The 27,651-nt window shown below is 36.4% G+C and overlaps 1 protein-coding gene across 20 annotated transcripts in view; it reads right to left on the bottom strand.

The window, feature by feature from the left end:
- Positions 1 to 27,651, bottom strand: part of GPHN (gephyrin) — a 275,204-nt gene that overhangs the window by 31,497 nt on the left and 216,056 nt on the right. For 11 of the 20 annotated variants that reach the window (XM_053945527.1, XM_053945531.1, XM_053945529.1 and 8 more), the window contains 5 exons: positions 18,753 to 18,795; positions 15,355 to 15,492; positions 9,903 to 9,995; positions 6,826 to 6,881; positions 1,827 to 1,946 (listed from right to left, as the gene is read on the bottom strand). In XM_053945527.1, coding sequence (XP_053801502.1) covers positions 1,827 to 1,946; positions 6,826 to 6,881; positions 9,903 to 9,995; positions 15,355 to 15,492; positions 18,753 to 18,795 — 450 coding nt within the window. Of the gene's footprint in view, positions 1 to 1,826; positions 1,947 to 6,825; positions 6,882 to 9,902; positions 9,996 to 15,354; positions 15,493 to 18,752; positions 18,796 to 21,060; positions 21,124 to 27,651 lie in introns of all 20 variants that reach the window. The other 9 variants (XM_053945523.1, XM_053945528.1, XM_053945526.1 and 6 more) reach the window with 1 other exon arrangement.

The raw sequence follows: 27,651 nt of genomic DNA, 5'->3' as shown, positions 1-27,651 counted from the left end.
TTCCTTGTGCAGAATGTCAATAGTTTGGTGATTCATTCAATGCCAATAAATGGCACATGACCTCTATCATTAATATTGAATTTTAAGCCCTGGGTTGATGATATATACACTCAGTTTTGAGATAGAGCCAACCTGTCAGTATCACTAAATCTAAACTTAGACTGGAAAAAAATCTGGTTTTACACTATGATGTAGTGCTTATATTTGCAATGTGGTAGTCCTCTCAAGATGAGGTGGGCAATGGCCACATAAAACTTGCTCAGTAAGGCTAATGGAATGATTAAAAAGCAGTGAAAGCAATGGTGTATTTTGCAGGAAGATATAATCTATACATATACACCCGTAACCTTAAAGCAGGATTGATAATTTCAATAATTTCCCTGCTAGGAAGAAGGACAGCCTAGACAGCTTGCTGAGTTCATTAGATAGAAAAATCTATGCATTTAATAAGATTAATAAGGCATGAGAAGGATCCTGAGAGTGAGTTTCAGTTTTTGCAGTCTTTATCAGTTTTGAACACTAGAATTCATCTGCTCACAGCCCAGCTGCAATCACAATGCTGACACTGAGCTGTGGCGAAGTGGAACAGCTTGTCAGAACAGCAGCAGTAGAGCAAAGGCTGATTTGAGCACAGAACCATACACATAGTTCATTCCAAAGCTGAACTTGGAAGTTGTGTCAGTAAGAGTTGTGTCAGTCTTCTCGCTTTGAAGTCTCTCAGATGACAGCAAACATGATGATTGTGCCTTGAAATCACAGCTGGAATTCAGAAGCAAACACAACAACACAAAGGAAGTCTAAGATGGACTCTATGAAATAAAGTTGTCTACAGAGAGCTCCTCTGCTTCATAAAAAGCACATTTCACTATGTTGAGACAACTGCGCATACAGAATTAGTACTACAATATTCTATTTTTTCTGTGGTTCTTTTTCTGTGTTTTCTTTCTGTGTTCTTATTTGCAGCATCTGTAGGGTAGTCCACTAGTATGATTTAAAGGCAGACTGGAAAATCTGTTCAAAACCAGGCTTATGTCTACATTCCGGAGGAATATGCACCTTATCCATTTCTTGGTTTTCAGAGGTCTTAAATTCAGTAATGTTCTCATTTTAAAGGAGCACAAATGTCTTTTAAAAATTTTAATTGTATTTAAAAAAAACATTTACTTCCTCTGTTTCATAACATAACCTCTTTTTCTAAACAGATTCATTGGAAGGTATTTGTACAAGAAGTATTCTCCAAAATCCACCAAATTCACCTTTGCTGAAACAAGACCAACTCTGATAATACAGAACTGTCTTCATAGTACAGTTTAAAAGAACCCAAGCCATCCTATGGATTTTGCAGCACTTTAAACAGTTCACTTTCCCACAGAAAATCATATTCAGATTTAATTACATCAGCAGTAATTCATTATTCATGTATTATTCTGAGATCAACATGTAATTAAAAAAAAAAAAACATTTCCCCTTCTTATCTGGTGAGATTTCCACTAGCCTGTGTTTTAAAATGTGAATACAGGAGGCATTTGAATTGGACTGTAGGCATGGATTTCCAAGAGGCATTTGCCTTTCACTCAAATCATGCTCCCAAGCATTTTAGAGTCAACAGTCAACAATTTTGATGCAAAAAATCAGTAAGAACAGCAAGGTCTGTAGTACTGTTATCACAGCCTGAAAGTGAGAATTGCCACCAGGAACTGATGAATCCTCAAATTTCTGAGATTACTGAAGAGCTTTTCTGTATGACTTTCATATTATAGGATTGTATCATGTGCCATTTACTGCTGCACACAAAAGAAAAATGAGTTTTTAAACTTGTGACTCACATCATCTGATTCCCTGATGAGCTCTGTATCTTCCACTTGCACCACTGCATCAGCACCACATGGAATTGGAGCACCAGTTGTAACACGCATTACCTGACCAGGCATCACAGTCTGAGTTGGCTGAAAAATAAAAAATCAGAAATTAATCTCTTTTTGGAAAAAATTCAAGCCACTGGAACTTTATGCAAGTAATCTGTCTAAAAGACCAGAATTCATATTTTCAGCATTCAGCATGACTCTTACTGTGAGCAATATCAAGAGGTACAATAAACTCCAATTCACACCTGGTTTTATTTATATGGCCACATATTAGGTGGCTTCAGTTTTTTCTCCTTATATTTCTATCACATGAACAACTTTCAGAAGAAGGAATATACTAATACTCAGAAAAATATTTGGCACAGAAAAATAACTGGCTTAAAAATGTAACTGTTAGATGGAAACTTCCATGACCAAAAATCTAGCAGTTCTCAGTACATAAATATTTTTGCAGAGCACTCTGGCTGCCAGGGCTGAAATTGCTTTGGTTGGATTTTTGTTCTGTTTTGTTTTACCAGCACACTATTTATGAAAAACCAACATATAATGGTAATGAAACCAACTGTTTAATTTTTAGGCAGATTTCCTAACACTGAGACAGCTCAATACTAGTTCACAGAAAATATCTATTGAGGGTCAATTTAGAAGAGCCTAAAATTGATAATATTCTACAATTCCATAAAGTCACAGGACATTAAAAAGTTTCAGCAGAAGCAGTACAAAGAACAGAAACGTATCAGAACAACATGATAAAACAAATGATACGGTTTTAATAACACTTCTCACCAGGTAGACTATTTTAATAAACATTTGTCAAAATCCAGAGTAAAACTGTAATTTGATCATAACTATTTAAGAAATAAATAACTAAAATAATCCTAAAAAAAAGAAACTAAAAGATGCTGATATGATGACTGAGATTTCATTGCTGGCTCCTCCCAGCACTGCAGTAAGCCTGGCTTATTTAGATTTCACTGTTATAAGTGAACATGTGCTACACAGAGATCTATGCAGCTGTGATCAGAGCTACATATTCTGTACGTGCCACACGTATAACTCACGTGCACATTGACTCTGTACTCCATATGCAGTGCTGGAATACATCCAGGACTTCTCAAGCTGTAATTAGCACACATTTGGCAGCAACCCACAGGTTGCAGGCAGTACCTCTCAGGACTGTTACCTGCTCCTGCCCAGCAGGAATTTACTCCATGACTTTTGTCAGGAGGCTGACAGACACAACCAGACTCTAGACCAGTGGTCAGCACTGTAGCTGCATAAAGCTGTTTGCCTTGCCCATTCTTCTACTCCACTTCAGCCTGTCATAACCTCTGAAAGGTGAGTTTTACTTTGAAATGTGTGTATTTCACACACTGGGGACAGAAGCCCTAGGAAGACTCTGGGGATGGTTTTTGTCTGGCTTACCACAGTATCACAGTGACCTCTGTAATCCAAGAAACAACTGAGCCTAGAACTGACTGAATCTTAACCCTTTTCTACAGGTAATGGAAATCAAATATCCTTGGAGAAGAACATAAATAAAACCCACACTTGCCATATGTCACAGTCAGTGTATTTTTAGGGCAAGATTCATGCTATCATAATGTAGGTATCTAAACCAGATGACATTAAAAAAAAACACTTTTAAGGAAATGGCATTTATTCCTCACCACAAACTATTCAAGGAGTTGTGGATGGATAGCAGAAAGGCTGCCATTTATACTAAAGCTGCTTAAAAAGGAAAATAATGCTATCTACTGGGTAATTTTGATTTTTATGAAATGTTACAAAAGGCAAAACTTATGCCTCGGATTATGTATTTTGCATACCATTGTAGATATATTACAAATAGGTAATACTGTTTTGAACTTCTTAAGTATTGGTGGCTTAAATGACAAATTTCAGAGGAAAAATGTATTGTATAAAAAATTCCTGCCTCTTAAAATGCATCACAGAGAATACAAAATGTCTACTACTGCCACAAATCAGAGCCTATGGTGATAAAATGTGCTGTAACTAACCATGTTTTTGGAGTTTATTGTTAGATGAGTTAATTTTTTGAGATGCAATGATGTGATACATTTAAACAAATTCATGATACAATTGCTTTTAGAACTGGTTATGTTGCTCATATATTTAATTTCATTTTTGTCTGTTGAGAATTTGATCAGATTAACTTTATGAACAAAAGTCAACCATCAGATTTATTTGTGAATCTCCAGGGCTGTGTTCCTCTATGATAGATTTTTCGGAGATAAAGAAATGATTGCTTCTTGGAAAACATATTAATGTGCAAAAATTTCACAGAAGCTCTTCTAAAGGCCTTGGAGATCTCACTTTTACCTGCAATGTGGCAATACTGGTTTCTGTCCTTTGCCTTCATTACTGATAACCTACTCAATTTTAGTCATGGAATAAAACCCAGAAATAATTTACTAAGCACAACCCCTATCTCAGGCATTTTCTCCTGCACATGATTACACCTCTCCTGTGTGATTTAGAATCATCCATGCTCCTTTCTGTAAAAAGGCACAAGTTATTGGAATCATGGAAAATGCCTGCTTCTCATTCTAATATTGTAGCTGGTTAGTTGTAGTGCCTCTTACCTTTAGGAAGTCTTGCAGGAAATGCTATGGTCTATGTAAGTCTACAGAAGGAAAACCATCTTTCCTATGGCTGAGTGTGTTTACACACAGGCCATTGTAGGTGACCAGTAATCTCAAGTGTGCCCTAACCTTCCCAAAGCAGGGTTATGTCTGAAAGCTTTCCCTGATATACAATAAAAGGCTTAACATAAACATGACCATCTGGAGATGGAAATCAGAAAACACACAAATTAAAAATTGATACAGCAATGTCCAACTTGGCTATGTGGTCTCCCTGCAATTCTCAGTCCCATCTTCTTCCTTGCTACTAGCATTTATGTAACCTTTTTCCCTACAGGAGGAGCCAAATCTAAATCTATTTTGAACTCCCTGCTGTGAATCATTCTGTTAATTGGTCTGTAACATGAAAAGCAGAATGTTGCTGCTGAGAGTGACTGAAGGGTGAAATGAGACTGAGGAGCCATCCAAGGCTATAAATAATTTCTTGGGAAGGAGATGAACCTGAAGATGTGTTTGCCCCAGAAAAAAAAAACTTTGACCAATTATTCTGAGGTCAACAGCCTTGTTTTTCTAACTTGCCACTGGTATTTTCAGAAATAGTCTCTCTCTGCATGCCTGCTTCCCACCCAATTTTTGCTCCTTGCCAGAGAGCCTTCCTATTCCCCGTAATCTGGGAGGACAGACTGTCCCTGTAAAGAGACATTTGTGAGCTCTTGAACTTTGTAGGAGGGAAGCAGCTTCCATTTGCCCTTTTATCTTTTGTACAAACCTGCTGAACTGATTAGGACACTGAAACACTTCAAACCTCTAATGGGAAATACTCCCCATTAGAGACAACTTCAACAGTACTGCTTTTAAGCAACACTGTGCTGTGATATTTAACTAGCAAAATGATAATATTGATGACAGGGGAATAGTGATAGGAGTGAAAATTCAGCAGGTTGCTCTGCTGGTTCTTGCTATTTTACAGTGATCATAAAAAGGGTTGTAAAAATAGTTGTCTTTGAATCTTTTGGATTCTGGACCAATGCTTGAAAATGCAGTCAGGAGGGCTAAAAATATAAGGCAGGTTAAAAAACTGCTGAATTCATTTGCTTTTGTTTTTTTAGAATTCAAAGTAGTTTTACATATTTTGTGCAACTGATCCATTAATCTAAGTTCACATGAATATCAGTACTGAGAAGATGTCTATTATACCCAAGTATAATTCATAATGATGGATGGGACTGGAAGCAAAAATAATTTTTACAGTTTCACCCATCATGATTAACCAAATTAAATGTCTATGACACATTTAGAGACAGTTCCAGTCCATTAAAAAAAAAATTGAATAATCTTGCAACTAGTAATACTTCTAAAACCTGATACAACTTTTGAAATATGTCGATTTTACTTGGACTTTTTTGTTTAGCAGTCTAAAGGGACATACTATAAAATCCTCATTAAAATTGATCAGTTCCTTGTTTTGCCTGTTACTTATCCCTTTCTCCATCATTTCACATACAATACACAGAATTATAAATCAGGACTTTAAATAGCTGGAGAAACATTTTGGACTAACTCACGTTTTCTTGAACACAAGTGCCAGGTATGATTAAATGGACAGAATAACAGTAGTTGAACAGAACTGATTTTTTTTCCCATTACCCCAGTATGAGTACGGAAATGTAATGAAATATGCTCTTGAATTTGAGAACAAATCACGAAATGCATCTATTAATGAATGTTTATAGAGCACAGCAGGTCACAAACAGGTCAAGCCTCAACTTGCTTTTAAAATCAATCCATGTATCAGCTAAGGTGCACAAACACTCTTCTCACAAACCAGCCTCAAATCAGGCTGCTGCCATGCTTCCTCAAGATTGTTCTGATTATTATGTATCTGTAAAAGCTTAATAATAAAAAATATACACTTTATTTTGCAGCTATCAGTTTGAAAAATGGAAGCAACTTATAAAAACAGTTATTGGGCTGACATCCTTAAAAATCTGTCAGCAAGAGGAGGTTAAATCATTCTTTCCTCTGCTTATGAATTGTTGTGCCACTAGAAATCTCATGTCCTCAAACATTGGACCAGGGCAGAATGTTACTGTATGCACTCCTATCAGACATGTCAGCACAATGCTCTGAAGTATTTTGGGATATCCTTGTTAGCTCCTTATGTAACTGTACTACCTCACTTTCTGAAATCATGTCCCAAGGCACATAGCAGGAGGGTCAGTACAGCTGTGTCCTACTTCACACCACATCCAAGACTACTGAATTTTGGAGCACTAGCAAGGCTTGTAAAAATACAAAGCAAAATCTTACAGAAGAAAAATACATTAAAAATAGAGAAAATAAATTGTGCTCACCTGCTCACCAGCCTGGGATTCCCCTATGATGAATCGATCTCCTGGGCCATCAGCAGCTGTTAAGAGGGACAACATAATTGGTAAACACTGAACCAAAACAAATGATAGCATTATAAATAAAGAACAGGAGAAGAGCAAAGATGATCTAAAGTTCAGTTCTTCAGTGTTAGCATGACTAAGGTTATAGAAGTTCTGCAAACATTTTACATTTTAGGTCTGTTTGAGGTGTGTTTATTATTTTGAAAAACACAAATACTCTAGAAAACAGATTATTTTTAACTGAAATTTTCTGGGCAGTATGAGGTCATGTAAGTGAAGACTAGGAGGAATTACATTAATAACAAAGATTTAAGGGTGTTCATGACAGTATTGCAATACTGAAAATTAGGAGTCAGGTATCACTGATCTAACAACTCTTCAGGACTTCCAATTTAGCAGGACTTCCTATTTAGTAAATCTAAATCTTCAGGACTTCCAATTTAGCAAATCTGCATTTTTACAGGAACAACAAAGGCACAATTACTAATGATATTTAAACTCCTGCCTGCCTCAAAGGTCTTTCAGCAAGTTGCATTAGTGGTATTATAGGGTTTACCATGGTGTAAAGCACATGTAAAGCACAAGCAGGTCTGCCTTTCCAAGCACAGCAGTCGTGTTGCCAAGAGTGCTCAAACAAACTAGGCTCGAAAAACCACATTCAAATCTACATTATTATTAATTTTAAATCCATAACTGTCAAAATTGCTTTCCTAGAGATGAAATCTATTCAGTGACAACCTTTATCTTAGTAACTTGGGTTTTAATTCAGGAGCCCTGAATATACAGCTAGGTAACCTTGTATGGAGAAGAACTACTTTTAGGAAGGATGTCCATTCAGTCTATGAATTATCACATTTGAACTCATGCATTGGCTGCAGCTTTGCAGATCATTATCTATGGTACTTGGCCATATTTGAAGACTAATAATTAACTTAGCTTTAAAAGTCTATCAAACAGACTAATCTATGAGCGTTAGAATGAACTCAAAAAAATAGAAAAGGACTCTTCAACTAGATATCCTTGAAAAATGCATGTAATACTACTGAAAAGAGTTGTTAGACCTGCACTGAAAAAAAAATGTGATAGTATGATCCAACAAAAGAAGAGACGGAAATCTCTAATAGATAAATTATTTTAAACCTGAGAAAATGCTACTGAATTAGATTTTATTCCCCCACTAATAATAATATGGAGACAAAGTTTATACACACACAACTGATATAAAATAAGAAAAGGTTTTTGGGCAGACGTGTTATGCCACTGAAAGCTAATCCTTAATTTTTTGTAAGAAGTATCCATTAATGTAGTCAATATTATCTCTGCCTAAAAGCTTTTTTTTTTTTCCATATCCTAAGATAACAGGTTCATAAGAATAATGAGAATAGTACAAAACAGTATAGAATAGAACTGCCTGATAATTCAGGGCTAACCAAAATGTAAAGCAAATTATTAAAGGCATTGTCCAAATGCCTTTGACACAGAGACAAGCTTGGGGCATCAACCCACTCTCTAGGAAGTCTGTTCCTGTGTCTGCCCACCCTCTTGGTAAAGCAATATTTCCTGATGTCAAAGCGAAATCTTCCCTGGCACAGCTTTCAACCATTCCCACACATAATGTCACTGGACACCCTGTACCCTTCCCCTCCACAGAGAGCTGTAGGGAGTCATGAGGTCACCTCTCAACATACTTTTCTTCAAACAAGACAAACCCAAAGTCCTCAGCTGCTCCTCAAAGGACATTCCTTCCAGCCCTTTCACCAGTTTTAGTGTTGTTCTCTGGCACAATCAAATATCTCAGTGTTACTCTGCTTGAATTCACCAGCAAAATTAGGCTTTGTGTGTTGGTTCTCACAGAAATTGCTGAAAATGGCATTCATGATCACTCTGCTCATTCTGCATGTTTACTGGGATTGTACTTGTGCTTTGCCTTACCCTGCAGCAATCAGGTTGCAAGACAGCATTGGCTTGATCCCAAAGGCCTTTGTCACTCAGCATTGTACTCAGAGCTCACTCTCTTACCTTTTCTCAGTGTTACATTACCTGTATTCCTCTGGCTACATATGCACTTCCTAGACCAAATTACTAGTCATTTTGGTCTCACGCACACTCACCTTGTGGACCTGAAACTTTATTTTTATATCGAATGTATGGGGAAGCTACTGGATAACATGTGTTGCCTGGGTCTGCAGGCAGTTGCTTTCCACGGTTACAACTGCCAGTAACAAAAAAGATATTTTAATGTCCCTAGAAGAAAGTTGGCTATTGTGTACAAATTTCAACATGGTGTTATGATGATTCAACCACTACCACAATTAAATCACTACTAGTATAATGTTCAATTCTGTATAATTTAAATTTCCTTCATAGACATATGAGGTGAGCATCATTATTCTTGCTTTACGAAGGGAAAAACTGATGCACAGAGAAGCAACTGGCTCAAAGTGACGTGATCCCTAGTGGCAAAGCAGAGTGTGAATTCAGGTTTCTTGGGAAATCATATTTGCTGCTTGAAATGAATACAGTCATACAACTGATTTTATTTATATATGGGGGCTGCAGTATTTTTAAAGTAAGAACCTCTTCTTTTGAGGTGTTTTCTGTAAGAGAACATTATGATAAGTTCTTTGAAAATTCTCTGATGTAATCAATACCTGTAACAGTTCAACAAAGTAAAATACATATAAAAAAACCTCATTAAATCTACAACAGAGGAATGGAAGATGAATCTGTAATTCAGAAACAGATGTTCTGTTATTGTCCTGCATTTTAAATGTTTCCAAGAAATGCACAAGCAACAGAAGTGCAATCTAGAAGCACACATGGATGTACATTTGCTCATGTACACCAGTATCCACTTAAAAGATCTGAACTCGGCTTGTGGCCTTCCTTCAAGACAGTGCATTTTATATCACTGTGACCTCAGCAATGATCTGTATCAAATCTAAACCAAAATAACCCCTGCTGGATCCAAAACTGGTGAATTAACATGTTATAAAGTAGCAGACACTATACTACATGTCCACAAAGTGAGTGTTTACCTCTGACAGCGTAACCATCTTTTACTGATGCTGGAAATGGTGGTAGATTATCTTTTGCATAAACATCTTGAGCAAGGACTCGCCCCATTCCATCTAGAAAAAAGAGAAAAGACCACACCCTGTGTCATTACAGTGAGCGAAAAGGGGAAACAAAGTTAACAGCTGTGCCCTCCAATAGGTGAAATGTATGTGTATGGGACATATAGATCTCTCAGGCCTTTGATTTTTGACCCTATGTACAGGAAAAAAGACTGGAGTCTGAAAGCTATAATAAAGGATTTGTTTAAGCCTGTGCTCCTGGTTATGGTGAAATTGCTGACAGTAGATTTGAATGTCAAGTATCCAAACCCAAAGGTGATAGCTCTGATTAAGGACCAGACAGAAAAACAGGTATTTGTTTCTTCAGGACGAGTTTTTCCCCTAAGATCTCTTAAATATATGTATTTTCTTTATTTTTCTTTATTTGACTTTTTATTAAATTCCTTTTTTAAAAACTTGTAAAATTACATTTCAAAAGTGAATCTTGTGCACAGAAGGTGAGAGGTGATGAGTTGAGAATATTAACAATGGACCAGTTTTCATAAATTGACACTGAAGTTTTGCAATAGATTAGCTTCACCTAATTGCTGAGAGCATTTCTGCTTAATGGAGAGTGAGTGCACATAAGTGGCAGAATTATTTATATAAATTTACAGTGTTATAGTTCTAAATATTTTAATAGCTGTTTCAAACATACTCTTTTCTCTTCACTTAGCAACTACGAGTGATGAGCTCGTAATTTGGCTCAGTCTCCCTGTAGAGACTGACATGAATTACTTCACCCTCAGTCAAGTGGCTGGTACTTTTATGGCACCAGCAAGAGCTTTATTTTTTTAGTATGATATGGAACAGGGCGGAAAATATGTAACTTGGCCCTTGATATAGTGTGAGAGAGAAAGCAGATTTATTACAGGTGTGATTAGTTGTACTGGGAAGGGACACATGGGTCAGAATTACTGAGACTGGCTTGATTCCAGTATGTCTAAGTAAAAGAAGGGAAGCCCTGCTCATAATAGAGGCCTGCTCCTAGGCTGCATTGTGGCACTGGAAGGCAATATCCAGCTGAAAGTATGATGGAGTGAGAGGATGCATGATTATTTCTGCCAGGAGAATTTGCATGGATATGTGCTTTAGAGATTATGGTCTTTGAGACATGCCAAAAAAGAGAAGTGCATAAAGCGCGTTTTGTATTTTACAGACAGGGAAATCTGCGTGGTTCCGGATCGACCGGCAAGGCAGAAGAGCTAGTGCTGCACACTAAATGGGCAGATTTTGTTAAAAAAGTTCACCTACTCGATTTCAGCTCCAGTGAAGTGGTATTATAATGAAGACTGTGTTTTAGTTATTAACACAAACTGATTTAGTTAGCAATTAATTTTTGCAACTATAACAACATTGTGCTCACATTCATATGTATCAACTTTCAGCCTGAAGTTACTATTCATGCTGCATTGCTGAAATAAGTATTGCCACGAAAATGCTGCTGAAACCTGTTAAAGCAACTAGAAAAGCACTTCTGTAATGGCCATTAATTCACCTGTGCAGACCTGCATATCAGTGCCTGTGATACACAATACAGAAGTTACTAAAAAGCTCACAGAAGCTTGTACACTTATACTAAGTAAAAGAATGCAGACACAGACATTTAAATTATAGCACAGAAAAGGCAGCTATCAAAGGCCTAGTAAAAACACCTGTTGTTCATAGATGCATGAAATCTCATACAAAAGTGATACTTCCAATTTTAGCAGGCATGTTGTGCCTTCATTTTGCTTCTTGTCTGCATGCAAAATCACACCAATTAGAGCAAAGTTGAACAGTATGTTCTTGGCATACTGCCATGCAATATTTGAAAGCAATAAATGGCTAGCCAGTAATGGGAATGAGTTTCATTACAAGAAGAAAAATGTAAGCATTATCTGCTGAAGCAGCCTTAGGCATTTAAAATGAAGCAAGTCAGCAACTAGAGGACAATCTTGAGTACCTCTGCACTCTCTTTTAAGAAAATATTCTAAAAATACAGTTTGACCCTATTTTCATTAATTGTAATTCAGAAAGATGTTCTGAATTATTTTAATGTCATCAAACTGCCCCTTATGATACTCATAGCTTTCTGACACAAAATGGAGAATTACATTAAACTCACTTTTCAAATGTGGGCATTTGCTATGCTTAGCTGGTGAACCTGGTACAGTTCCGCGAAGAACTTTGATTTCTCTGGGGCACAGCAATAAGACATCTTGTACTAGGAAGTGATGGATTTTGTAAATACTGCCCTGGTAGCACTTCAGAGTGATATGAAAAGTTCAATGCTACCAAATCAATCAGTTAGGCTCTTGGACTAGACAAGAATAAATATGCTGCCCTCTGGCTTAAGCTCATAAAATGTAGATTGCTTCTGCATTATAATTTTATTATCAATTAAACTTCTGCATCTTCTTAGTTTCAGAAGAATAATCATAATCATGTTGTCTAAAAACTTAACCTTATGTGCCCACAGAGCTATACTCAAGTAACTGCATTTATTTGGAATAAAAGCCTCACTGGGGGCTTCATACCAGATGCTGATGATGGCAGGTGAGAAATATGCTTCATATGCCTTGGGTTTATGACACTTCCATAAAATGCTTTAGGACAGTCATATTTTTTTGAAATATGAAAGAGGTTAAATGATCTATATGGTCACTGAGCAACACACCAGCGTGAAAGTCATGTTTCAAAAGATAACTTTAATAATCCTCTCCCTTATGTTAGGAGAGAAGAGATAGATCTCTAAGACTACAGCATACCTTGACTAATCAAGAATAAAATCAGGACTGTACTGGGTATTTGTACAGAATAACATTCAGTAGCTTTATTTACGAGTATGAATGCTATGAAATATGTTTAGTTTTAACTAAATCAGGTTAATTAATTAGGCAATTAGCACTCCTAGAATTTTGCACATTTCACTTTCCTCGGAGAGAAACTGCACTCCTGAAAGATAGTTTTCTGAAGCTCAGTTGTAATTCAAGACACAAAATCACAAAGAAAACAAATGCAGCATAACAGGGCTTTTCTAAATGCAGTTTCAGACCTGAAGAACTAAATATTTAATTTTTTTTTGAAATTTTATGTATATTAACAAAAGAATGAACCCATAACTAATTGAAAAACTGGTTCTTGATAAATTGCTTTCTTCAAAATTAACATCTTTTATCCAACACATAAGTGTGTGTCCATGGACACACACATGCACACACATATGCCTATACAAAACAATTCTATGTATTTGTCTGTATAACATTATGGTGATCGTTCAAGAACTTCTGGAAATGCATTTCCATCTTGAGATTTGTATCTGCAGATTAAGAGAATTGAATTTGCAGTATCACAGACACAGACATATCCTGTAGGCTTTCTCTTATAAGCTCAATCCTGAAATTTCATGCTATATATTTGGAAAACGTACAGTGCTAAATTAAGTGTATATTACTTGAAAAATGCAAGATAAAATTTTGCACTACAGTGCAAAAATATGAAGGAATTATTGGTAAAATTATGTGAATATTAAATCAAGAATCTGTCTCTGAACCTGCTAATGTTACTATCCATCTAATGCTTGTGTTTTGGGTGAGAGGGAAGAGGGTCAAAACTAAAGTGACTCAGCAGACTCAGTTCATTACATTTGAAAGAATAAGAGTGCCAGGAATAATAATGAATATATTCTGGACTTAGGATCAAAACTTCTTTTAGTCAAAGAAGAAAAATAATCCTACAGTGCCGTAACTGTATCTGATGTACCAAAATAAATATATGATGTGCTTATTGGGGAGGTAGATGCCAGTCTTTCATCCTTTATTTCAGAAGTTCAGGGTTGCATACATAGCATTTATTTGGACTAAATGTACCCAACACTGGAGCTCCCTTCACAAAAGGCTGTCTTAGAAAAGACATTTAACTGACAGCTACCCAAAAAGGCCCAATAGTTATGCTCAGGCATTTATGCCTTAGTGCCTTCTAATCTGCACACCATTATGAAAGTGCAGGGTGTACTATGCATATTTCTTGTTGATCCAGTATTGGTGCTGTTCTGAATGCAGGATATGGAGCATTTTCTCAGAAATCCTGCTGCCAAGGCATAGGGGAGCACTGATCTCTGCTTAGAGTCACTAAATGCACAGGTGTGATATTATGTACAGTTTGCTAAATGAGTAAGTCAATATAAAGACATCTTGAAGGCTTCTGATAGCACAAAGATTCGGCAAAGAGCATGAAAACTTTGAACTTCCAAGCCAGAAGACAGAATATTTCATTCAGAAACCATTTGTGCCTCTCCGCTGTCTGTAGCACACCAATGTCCTAAATGTTTTCGTCTTTTGAGGTTTATAGTTCTACAATCTCTTCACTCAGCACCTTACTTTTGGACAATCTGGAAGAATCCTTGGAAGAGATTTCTGCTTCCCTACGTAGTTTTGGTTTACTTGTCAGCATATTTCCTGTCATGGTTTTGTTATGTGCCCAGAACATTCTCCCAGATAATGTCTAGGCTTGATGTAAGGAATAGCAGAAGCTTAGGGAGGAACCTAACAGACATTATGAACACAGTACTTCAGGAAGGAGGATAGCTTAGCTGAATAAACATGAGAGATGCCTTGCTAATTCCTTTTATGGCCAGAAAATCACTTCATCTATCCCTACTAATTCATGAGTATAGCTACAGTCACAAAGTCACAAAATCTGATATTTTGCTCGCTGTTTGGTGCTTTTGAAGACAACCTCACTGTATAAATCAAAACCAGTTACTCTTTAATTACAAAATTTTGATAGATCAAACATTAAAAGGAAGTAATTTCAGAAAATGATCACATAATGTTAGAATAGAAAAGGAATTGCATTTATAGGACAAAGAAGAAAATTCTGGAGTGACTAGTAGGCTAACTAGAAACTGGAAAAAGAGACTGAGATAAACTGTTAAAGATATAGACATGGAAAAAAGTGATCTGGAATCAATAATCACTTTGCTTTGATCATTAATCTCAGATGGGAAAGGGGCTTAGTGAGAATCTTCCTCAGTAAGGCAACACAGGGAACCAATCACAGTAGCTTGCAGCTACTTGACATCTACAAAAGTCCACTGAGGCACATTCAGGTTGAGTATAATATGCTTGCTGCACATAATACATACAGGAAGAAAATTAATTCATGTATTTTATTAGCATTCCATTACAGATTCCTTCAGGGAGCACCACTGAGTTCAACTGAGGTTCTCCTACCTTTGAAAGGTTTCCTCTATGACTGGTATTTCCTAAAGCAGTTTCTCCTGGAGAAAGCGCTGTTTCAGACACCTCACAACATTAAAAAAAAGATCAAGAAGGTTGCCAAATAGGGAAGAAATCATCCTCGGGATCACAAAGAATCCAATTTAATATACCTCTGTAATTGATGATTTCTGTTCCAAGCACTGGGGTCATCTCCAGAACTGTGATGAAAGCCTTGTCCATAGATGTCAATGGGAATGGAGACATGCGATGTCTTCTCGCCACCTTGGTGATGTCAACAGCACTGTGACCTGCAATGAGAAAGAACAAATTCACGTGTGCTACAGCAGATTTGTGTGCTGATGTTCATTTAAACCATTTCACTGAAACTAATCAGCACTTTGGAGCAAATTAAATTAGTTAGTTATCACTATTGAGCTTTCATGTCTGACACTGGGAAGACACTGTATTCAACTAGAATCAAGAGAGTGTATATCCTTATCTGTAGTGAAGAACATACCAGAAGTCTTGATGAGCATGAAAAGATTGGTTAATCTACAACAGAAACAAACCCTTCCAGGTGATGCAGTATTTTACACTGAGGATGATAATCTGAGACTAATTAATTTCTATGAATTCAGGACAATTCACTCCATTCTGTTCTGCACAAACACATCTCAACATGCTCTGTGCTGTGCACAGATAAAGTGCAACAATGGACACTGTGCCAGTGAGCCTACAATCCAAGAGTGAGATGGGAGCCCAAAGGTTTGGAAGGAAGACAGAGAGAGCACAATGAAATCACTGGGCAGCCAAGCCAGCAGACAAGCAGTGGGCATCCTACCCATTGTCAAGATTTTGTTGTCACCATAGCAAAGTGTTGTTTAAATGTATGATTTCAGTGAAGGCAGTAGGACAACTTAAGGAAAGCTTGCTTTTCCCAAGTGTGAGGGACAGGTAGGGAGAAAATATGACAGAAGTTGTTTGAAAATGAAACCAACAGTGTGTTTGATTTCATGATACTTACTGAGAGATTAAACAAGGGGACAACAAGCTTTGAAGGATTTTGCAAGTGAAGCTAAGCAACTGAAGAGAGAACTATTGCAGGAATACATAAACAAGAGCAACAGATATAAACTGAAAGATTCAGACAATTACAATTGCAGAGTATCTTGAAAGGATTTACCTAGAACAAGAAGGTATTTATGAGAGCCAAAGTGGATGATGTTCTATATGTGATATGTAATGATATTCCTAAGTAACATAAATTACAGTACAGAAAGCATTAAATAATAGAAACTAATTTTTAATGACATGATTTTGCTTGGCAGTCACTACATAAATATCTCATTTGTTGCTGGACATGGCTTCAGATTCTGAAAAAAAAAAAGATTATTGCTTCAAATGTAGTCTTCTAATAAAAAGCAAGTAAAAAATAGCACAACAATCATGCAGTCTAAATCCTTCCTTCAGAAGAGGAGGTTTCTTAATTAATCTATATATACAATACTTCTGCAGCACTAACACATGCTTACCTTTTTATGTGAGAGATTGTTCACTAATTATTTTTTGCTATTAACACAGTAGCTACCTGTCAGAGGAAGAAGTAGAGACAAGTAAAACTGCCCACCTAATTCTTCCAAGAATGATTCTGGAAGAAATTATTTGAACAATCTCTTTGTACGTATTTAGAAGATAGCGTCATGAAAAAAGCAGGCACTGTGAATTTGTCAAGCACAAATAATTTTTAATTGACTTAATTCTTTTCCTTAAGATAGCAGTTAGCATTCTGAGGAAGAGAGAAACAGCTGATGAGACACTTTCTAACTATATTAAGACTTCGCAAACTCTTAAACCTAACTTTCTCATAAGAAAACTAGGGACAAATGATCCAAATTAAACTATTGTAAGAAAAAAGTGTAGCATGGAAAAACTGCATTCCTGGTTTTAACAATGGGGATCTCCCTGATAACATTTCCAGTTATCATGCCTGTTTTTTGTTGACAACATCATTAAAGAGGAAAAGGAAAGCATTTGTGAAATACAGTCAGACTTCCCACGCCCGCCTATGCATAGAGAAAGAAACCTTGCTTTAGCAGCACTGTAATTGCTGAAGGTCCAGCAGATTCCACTATATACGCTAAAAACATTTTTCTGATGTTTTAAGTTGGAAAATATGAAGGAAAATGCTAAGAAAAAACATGTGACAGCAATGAAAGCTGAGGGAATTGTGTGGCAGTAAACAACCTTTATGCTCTTGACACTAGATGCTTTTACTGCTTCTAGCAGTAATTTCACTGTTACTTAAAACTCACTGTTAGCTACTTCAGAAACTTACATTTCACCTCCTTAAACCTTAAAAAGTGATAGAATTCACAGGTTTTGAATGCTTTGACTGGTCCCCAGACAACAACCTTCAGATTTGCAAGTCTGTCCCTAATGAATGTCATTTGCTTAAGTCAAAGGTACTGTTAAAATCTTCTGAGAAATGCATTCTCCAAAATAGACTTCTTGAAAATAGATAAAATTCCCTAATCTCTGACATCTTCTTTCCAACACCAAAAGTAACACCCATGATTTCTGCAAGAAAAGTAAAGAAATTAGAGCCCCTTTAGGTTTAACACTAGCATGAATAACCCAAATGAAGAAAGGAAGGAAGATGCTGGTGTAACTTTCTCTCTACAAATGCTAACACTTCTACTAGATGTATCACAGATTTAAATAGACCCAGAGACAAACAGATGATTTTTTAAAACTGTAAAACCATGAAATGGTACTTTAATTACAAGCAAATGACATTAAACAACTCTTCAGACTTTACCAAGTTATCTTTCACTAATGTGAAATGTCAGATAGCTCTAAAAATAACTATTTACATTAAGCTGCATTTTGTATGACAAAATAATCTTCTAGATTTGAAGCAGCTAATTCAATTGGTTGCATAAGGTAGAAAAATTCTTGACAGCCTCCTCTTTTACCACCAAAACAATTTCTTAGGCCTGTCATTATACATATATATATGCGTATATATATATATACATACACACACATGGTGGATCAAATTTTAGACTAGAAAAGACTCCCACAACACAAAGAAAAAGAATTGTGCAAATTAAACTAGACATCATTTGGATCAAATGTGAACTCTTAACCTTTGCATTTTTTGGTTTGGTTCTGTGCAATCCAGCATTCAAATTCATGTTCAAGTATGAAAATAAAAATAACGTATATTCAGTTATTCAAGTTGAGAATTTCCATTTTCTTTGTCTTTGAGTGTTAATTCTTGCCCCTAAAACCACACACATGATAATTTACAACAAAACATCACAAACAACACAGACCTCCATGTCATTAGAAATACAGCTTGGAAGAATAAATGAAAAGGTGACTCTCCATTAATACATGAACGCTATGCGCTATTTACAGTTTTACCTTTGCACTGGATTTCACTGTCTTAAGTTACTACATTTCTGCTGCAAACCCACTTAGTCCCACCTCTGATCTGACTATCATTTTCTGTCTTCTGAGCAGTCCTAGTTTCTCAATAGAGCTAAGAAGTTTCTGCACTTACTTGCTCTGAGGATGTTCTCCTTGCTGCTGCACCTAGACTGGACCTGCAGAGAGAGTGCAGAGTCTATGAGCTACAGAAGTTAACAAGAATACAAAATACAGAGATAAAATGGGCAAGCTCCTGGGATCTAAGACAGAGGCTATACATATTTTCAGCAACATTCTTACATATTTTGCATGAGATAAGTATATTTAAGCAGATGGTCAGAATCTGATACAGGCAATTTGATTCCACACCCCTCCCATAAGAAACAAGATGGCCTAAGGATAGTAAGTGAGTAAAATCAAAGAACAGTGCTTAAAATTATGTGTTAAGCATCAGTTTTCAACAGAAAATCCACTTTCTTATACAGTTGTAATTACAGTAGCTCTGAATCTAGGTCCTGTGTGATGATTAGATAGTATACTAACAAAAGTACATGACCTGATTTAAAATTCTATTGCTGATATTTTCAGGTATTGAGAGTTTAAAATACTTAGTTTCAATTATGTTTCTGAAGACGTTTAGTAAGAATTCTTCACAACTGTATAAGCAACATACAACTGTCTAAATGGCTCTTGGATGGAGCTGATAAATTTACTCTGCTGTTCCTACTTGGTTAAAAGAAATGCTATGTTCACTATGAATTTTGTAGTGGAATTCTACTTTAAAAAGTAACTGTGTGAGAATGACATGGTTTCTCAACAACCCCTCTTCCTTGATGCTTAGGACATTGTGCTATTCCAGGTAGATTAGTCTGACTACAGGGAAATTGGACAATTCACATTGGTCTAATATTCTAATAACACTGGATATTTAAAATTCTGTTTACTATGCAGATTTAATTTTTTTTTAAGAGTATCAGCCCTGTAAACACAACACAGTTTAAATTTTTAATTCTTCTCAATTTTGGAAAGATAGCACCATGTATAATAACCCTGAAGCTGCAAGTTTTCAGCTGGACTACTGTCAGGCCAGATGACTGAACTGGCAGCACTTGAAAGCATTTTGTGTGGACAAAACCCCAGCTAAAGTAAACTTCACAGGAAGACAAACCTTTGAGATAGTAAGAACTGAATCCTTCTCTTTTTTACTTTATTGACAAAGGTCTTTTAAATTTCAATGAGAATATTAATAAAAGAAAAGTCTGCACGTGTCGTGAAAGAAGTGGAATAGCACAGGTGATGCTGAGGGTGTAATTTCCCAGCAGAACATTTGTCCTTTGCTGCAAAAGCAAAGGAGTGAATCCAGATTATCTTTCAGACCTCACTCTGGACTTGCAGTCACAGAAAAATTGCCTAGAAAGTGAACATGTATTATCTAACAATTGATGAAGAATGACAAACCCCCAACCCCTCAAAAGCTGTCTTCAGAAGGGAATAACTATTTAAGGCTGAAACAAATGGTACCCCAGCTTCTAAACCTCTTTCTTCTGTTCCACAGCAGCTTGCCCCAGATAGATAGTCACATAAAAAAATTGGCTTCTACAGCGCAACACAATCTACTTATTGTAATGGAATAACTTATGGAAAGTAATGTTGCAACTTAGAGTGGGTTATGGAGTCCTTCCCTGAAAAAAACTCTTGTTTAACAAAAACAAACAGAAAAACCCCACACCCTCCCCACTTCCCACCAAAAATACTATACAAGAAAACTGTAAACAAAATATTAATGATGCCCAAATTTGGCCCAGAGTTGTTTTATCAGATTTCAAAAGCATAAAATGAACTCTCTTTGGAAGAAGTAAATATTTACCTATAATTTACCAAAGGACAATTCTGGACCAAAAAGGTGGTATAATGGCAGGAAAGAAAACACAAAAGAAAGAGAAGCACAGTTTGAGAGGGAGAGAGAAGCAGGATGGATGTGGCAAGGCAGAAGATGGTGTATGCAAAAGGAGACATGGGCCTATGTGTGTAAGACTACTGTTTAAAATGGAAGAGGTTCTCTTATTTCTCACTGAAAAACATGAAAAGAGAAAATAAGGAATGGACCTGCTGCAAAATAACCAAGCAATTCAGCAACTGTGGAATGAAATTCAGTGAGATAACATAGTCCTAAAGAAAAAGGCAAAAAACCAAAAATACAAAACACAAACATTTGAAACAATCTACTAAAACAAACTAAGTAAAATATGTGATCCAAAGGACACAGATAAAAGCTACTAGAGAAGGAGGAAAAATGTTAGCAGACAAAGACAGTGCTAAAGAAGTAAAATGGAAGTCAAGAGAGAGTCTTTCAACAAAGTGGAGGAACAGAAGGAGCCCAAACCCATAGCGCAAAGCAATGTTTGCGAATGGAAAACAGCTCCTTTGAGCAGAATAGTTACTCTCGAGTTGTAGCCTCTATTCCTCCTCAGTTCATCTTTAAGCCCTTCCAACCTATAGTGGAGCTAGTGTATGGACAAAAACAAGAGATTTATAATGAACAGAGCAGCTGAGATTTGCAGATCAAATCTTCTAATATAAAAAACGTGCTGACAAAGTTTCGCTCTTAAAATGTCCAAATGACAATGGTAACAAAAGACAGCTGGCTTCACATACAGCCTCTCACAGGTCATTTTTTTAATTCTGTGCACACAGAGGACTTCATATTTACTTTTTGATTTCTTATACCCAGCCTAAAGTTTCCATGTTATCACTCACCTGATGGGCAACATATGCAGTATGAGAAATAATTTGCTTCCCACAAATTTTAAAAGCAGCTGTGGAAGAGGAATCCATGATAATAAAATAAAAGGCTTGATTAGCTAGACTTGATCGTTTCCCAACCTATGCTCACAGCTGCAGAATACAAACCAAGTTTTAACATAACTGACATCAAAATTAGTTATTACATAATACTGCTGTTTAATATGAATTGCACATTCTTATCCTAAATGTTATTTTTAATCAAAAACTACAGTAAAATGATTTTTAATAAAACCCACCAGTTCCCTAACACATACAATTTTGGCAGCAATGGAGCTTTTTATAAACTGAGTCGTGTGCTTTAAGTGCCTTTTAAAATATTCATTATTCATATGTTTTACTACTTTGTTATTTATGCCATTTACAAAAAATCTGTATTCTTTTCACAGCTATTGTTAACTGAGGAATCCATACTACGTTGCATATGGTACCATGACTGACTAGGGAGAATTATTATTAGGAGAATTGACTGTAATTCTTCTCATTCACAGGTAGTTACAGAAATAACAACCTATGGCTGTCTTTTCTTTCACAGGGAAAGTATAGACTTATTGTTTGTCCATTCTACAGCCTCTTGGCTCACAATCTATCTTGGCAGAAGATACATTGGGCTACCAGCCAGTACCATTCCCCTGCATAGTTCAGACAGAATATAACAAAACCCAAAGCATTCAGTTCACATTACTCTGTATTTTAAACAAACTGGAATTTATGTTCTTGAAAATGTAACTTCATCATGCTGGAATGCAGAGTAAGCTTTCTCTCATAAGCTGAAGTAATAAATAGAATGTGAAATACAGTACTCAAAAAGAAATAAAGGGAATGGTAAAAATAAAGAGTCCTGCTGACAACTTCTATTTATCAGTCATGATTGGTCTGAAAAACAAAATCAGTGGCTGTACTAAACTGGATTCATTTAAATTTACATAATATGTTTTGCTGCAAATAAAAATCAGTCTAAATTTTTTTTTTCAAGAAAAATAGAAAAAGACACAAAGAAAAGTACATACTACGAGTGAAAAATTTATGTGAAAAATAATGAAAAAAGAAAACTGAGAAACCCTTTAACACTCTATCATGACTGTTAGGAATTGTTAGAGAAATTACTTACCTTTTTAAAGTCATAACAAGATTAGCACAGAGTATTAAGTCAGCTCTTCATTATGGGAGGTACAATTAAAAGCCATTGGTTATAATAAAACAAATTGCTAGACAAAGGTGAAGAGTTTCCAGCCCAATATGAAAAGCTAACTCTTACAGGAGTACATTTAAACTCAATATTACAACATGAAGAACAGTTCAGAACAACGACATCAAAACATGAGTTACCACCACCAGAAAGAGCCCATTTCTCAGGAACACAGAACCTGCAGAAGGCTGACCCATAACCTTTAGCACTTAGGGGAAAGCACATTGCTCCACTCTGAGGAAAGCATGCAGAATGTGGAACCACCAGCAGAAACCCAAACAGAAGCAGACACAGAGGACTAAGGTACAGCAGCGGGAATGAGTTCGCCAAGCTGTAATGAAGGAAGCAGGGTAAGCAAAGCACAGCAGCTGTTTACAATTTCAGAACTGCATTCTCACTCTCCCAAACACCAGGCAGGCCTCTTCATGAGGTATTGCACCTACTGCACTTACTGCTGGTGAGAAAGTGCATAACTTATGAAGCTTTTCCTTAAAACCTCAGCAGCTTTATGAAGACAACGTATCTGCTGTGATGTGGGAAAGTGTGCTGCTGCTGCTTTTGTTCTGCACGTGATTTATTAGTACTTCATGGCCCGAGTCCTGTACAATATACACCGTGCACATGCCATTTGAATGGTCTCTGAAATATTTGCCTGCTTTAACCAGATTTCAAATCATATGTGATCTGATTTAGAACTGCAGGAGCTTGCACAGTGTCTTCTGCCTAAAGTACCTTCTATCCTCTAAGAGTGCAACGTACATTATTCACTGTCTCTAAATAAACAGATAAGAGAAAACTAAACCATGAATATCAATGTTTGAAGCTGCTCTGATAATACTTATAAAATTGATTTTGGCATGTCATTCTAAGCAATATCCATAAGGTTAAACTAGGAGCAAATAAAAAATGCAATGAAATACATTGTTGATTTCTCTAAAAGAACTGTGTTAAATGTATCCTGAAGTACAGAGAGAATAGCTTTGATTGAATTAAAATGGAATATAAAAATGAAGTTGTGAAAAAAAATTCACAAGAATGGCTTGGGTCTGAAGGGACCTTAAAGATCATCTAGTTCCAAAAAAAAAAGTGCATCTGTAATTGTGTACTTCACAAAACATTCAATAAAGTATGTGAGGATTAAAAAATCCTATTACAACATGCAATCTTCCAATTTCAGGAATCAATTCTTATTCAAACAACACATTTACACTGAACTGAACACACAAGGTCTTAAGAGAATGCTTTATGACCATCTGAATTAGGACTAAAGTCAGTTCAAAACAACAGAAGATTTTTTTTCCTATTATACTGAGACCACTTCTGAAATGGAAAGAAAAGTGAGCACAAGGAATTTGATAGCAGCAGACATTACTCATTAACACAATTTTTAAAACAAGCACGACTGATGGTGGGATTCAGCTCACCAAAATTTAAATATGAATATTAAATAATGTGGTGTTCCACACAAGAAATCACTCATTTGGAGTCAGTGTGAAGAAATAAACAGAAAATTATTTGAAGCCAAAATAATTTTAGGAGCAGATTTTTACAACTTATTAAGTGTTATGCCTGCTAGAATGGACACTGAACAAAAGTCAATTTTAAATCTTGAATATGTCACTGTCTTCATCTGTACATTACTGAGCTCTCTTTTCTGAGTTTTTTTCTAATTACCTACACTTTACATACAGATTTATTGAATTTTGATAATTGTTTCCCAGTAGACTATGAACACACATATGGAATTCTGTGATCAGATTAGGGCTCATCCTAACTACTATTCAAACAGGACCGTGGAAGTGGATTGATGAATACAACGTTGAAACATAAGGGCTGAAGTGATTCCTTTGACAGGAGCAGTATTAAAAAAAAAGACATTATCCAATGTTTCAAACAATATGGAATGAAAAGGCATTTCTTGGATTAGTCACCTCTCAACAGAAATTGGCATTGTGCTGGAGAGGTAAAATCAACACATTTATTTTTCCTAGAAGAGGATTCAAAGAAATCTTACACGCCAACTAAAATTGCAAGCTGAACACCTCACAATGAGAAGACAGGAAGAACTGTGAAATATATAGCAAAAAAAGGAGACAAAATAGCAAACCACAGTAAACTAACAGGAAAGACAACTGGCTACTACAAACTGGCAGTATAGGCTTCAAAGCTGAGAATTAAGAGAAGCAAAGAAGGATTTCTTCTCTTCAGAGTAGCTTTAATGAAATGTTTACCTTTGTATGAAAAAAAAAAAATGAGCTGCATTTTGTGTTCTTAGGAGGGGGGACTGCATATAGATAATGCTGTATGAGTAACACTGGAAAGATGGCATGTTTCAGTGATATTTTAGGGGTGGTTCAGAGCTTATTCAAGATCATACTGCTTTTTGTTCAGAAAAGCTGCATTAATTATAATACCCAAATATTAAGAGATCAGGTATCTTGTGTAAGCTAAAGCCCATATTAATTCAAGTCATAAACATTATTGCCTAATTTGTGCACAAACTCCACTGGGTATTTCTAACCTGTGCTATCAAAATTCAAGTGGGATTTGTAAGACACAAAAAATCTGTGGAAACACTGCACTTGAAAAAATGAAATGTTCTACTACCTGTGTTACTAACTGAACAAAATCTTTTATTTGTTTGAATGAAAATCTTGAACATTCTCCAAATGCCTTGGAAACAGTCTCCAGTTTGAGAAGTAGATAGTGTAAACAAAGGCAGAGAGAATAAGATGTGTTTCCTAAGAGGAACAAGGGCAAAAAATCCTGTTGTCCTTGTTGTTTGCCACAGAAATGGTACTTACTTGCCTATTTTTATATAATTTCACACCCTGGCAATTTGACTGAAAAACCACTTAGCCTTACGAGTATGCATTAGATGTCTGAGTTATATCCTGTCTGACTCCTTGTTCCAGGAGCTTTTTTTAAGTTGTTTTCAATCAGATACATGAGTGATGTATAGAAATTCTTGTCTTCAAGCACCCCATAAATTACTCTCTCACCCTTGAGTAGTATGGTTGACATCTAAAAAAGTTTCATTTCTATTACAAGTATTTTGCTTTTCAAAGAGATTTCAATTGTTTTCGCATTTTTATTTCTTCACCCAGCAGCAGCCAATTTCAAAGCAGCATTAAACAGTGAAGTATTAACATTACTGCAAAAAAATGGAAATTTTTATTGAATTGCATGAACCTCAAGATAAAATTTTAAAATAAATTCTTTATTCAAATGTAGTCAAGTAAAATTGGCAATTTTAAGTGAAACAACTTTTAGAACAGATCAGTGTTATTTGGGCAACTCATTTTTTCTTTGACATGAAGGCATTGTAATTTCATCATAATTATTTTCAGCAGGGCTTCTGCATAAGACAAGATAAGGCTACTTCATTTTAATCTCCCTACTCAAAGATTAGTTTCATGTTTTACTTACTAAACATTATTCAAACTGTCAGCTAAATGGGCAATTATTTAATTCTTTATCAATTTCTCAGTTTGGCTCAGTTCTACTAAACAAAACCTTGTAATACACACAAAGGAATTTATTTTTGCAAAATCTTTGTGAAGCAGAGGGATGAGTTGATTTTAGAAATGGAAAACTGAGACCCAGAGACATCTAAATTTAAGCTAACACGCCAACAGTCGAATTGCAGAGATTAGATCCTCAGTTGCCATTTATTTCAACTGCATTTGGAATGCCCAGTACAGAATCACAGAATGATTTGCATTGGAAAGGACCTTAAAGGTGATCCAGTTCCAGCTCTCTGCCATGGGCAGCAACACCTTCCAGTAGACCAGGTTGCCCAGAGCCCTGTCCCACTTTGCACACTTCCAGGGATGGGACAACCTGTTCCAGTGCCTCACCACCCTTAACATCTAATGTGAACCTGCCCTTAAGGCCATTTTCCCTTGTCGTATCACTACGTGCCCTTGTAAAAAATCTCTTTTCAGCTCTCTTGTGGTCCCCTGCAGGTACTGGAAGGCTGCAATGGTCTTTCTGGAGCCTTCTGCTCTCCAGGCTGAACAGCCCCAACTCTTTTAGCCTGTCTTCACAGGACAGATGCTCCAGCCATGGAATCATCTCATGGCCCTCCTCTGGACTCACTCCAACAGGTCCATGCCCTTCCTCTGTTGGGATCCCAGAGTACATGGGATCTCATCAGAGCAGAATAGAGATGCAGAATCCCCTTCCTCACCCTGCTGCCCACACTTCCTTGGATGCAGCCCAGGATACAATTGGCTTTCTGGCCTGGGAGTGTAGCATGATGTGAAAATCATACAATATGTGTCTCAAGAAGGACACACAGAAAATGAGTACAAGAAGTTTTTCCAGCAAGAAAAATTAAGTCAGCACTAATGTGGAAACAGAAAGTATGACAGAGGCTTCCTTGGCACCCTTTCAGGCCTTCTGCTACAGAACTGTGCTTCCTGCTCCAAAAGCAGCAGAGATGGAGTCGCCATTCACCACACCTGCTACTGCTGGGAAACACAATTCAGTTTTCTTAATATCTAGTTATTGTCAATGTCTGAATAAATGTTGGTGAGGAATTGGCAGAAGCATGTTTGGAATTTTTAGCATTACTGCTTCTGCTCCTATCTGCTCCTAGGCCTATGGCCTCCATCCCTTTGATCCAAGGTCTGTGGAGTGAAAAAGCATCTCTCCACTGAAGTTTGAATGAGTCTGACTCTAACTTCTAGGCCAACAAAGCTTACAGTACCCATTTCATGCTTACACTCTGATCTTCCTGGAAGCTGACCACACAGGTAACATTCCTTGTATTTCTATGTTAAAGGAATATGAACACATGTAAACAGGAAAAAAGCAACCAAAACATATAAACCCTGCTCTGTGACTTTGTGGCTTCAAAAGCCACCAATCAAATGAGCAGTGAACCTCTAGGCCCAAAGAGTCAGCAAAAGCCACCATCCAATTTCTTATATTTTTTAAAGCATCTTTAAAGTTTAATTTCACCTTTTTCTTGTTGGTGTTTACCAGAAATTTTGGTTCGAGATTTTTATAGTTATTATCATTCTAAAGTGAATGG

The sequence above is a fragment of the Vidua chalybeata genome, chromosome 6 (assembly GCF_026979565.1).
Source record: "Vidua chalybeata isolate OUT-0048 chromosome 6, bVidCha1 merged haplotype, whole genome shotgun sequence".
Taxonomy (NCBI): domain Eukaryota; kingdom Metazoa; phylum Chordata; class Aves; order Passeriformes; family Viduidae; genus Vidua; species Vidua chalybeata.
The sequence above is the reverse complement of the archived record's forward strand: the minus strand, read 5'-3'. Positions and strand labels throughout refer to the sequence as shown.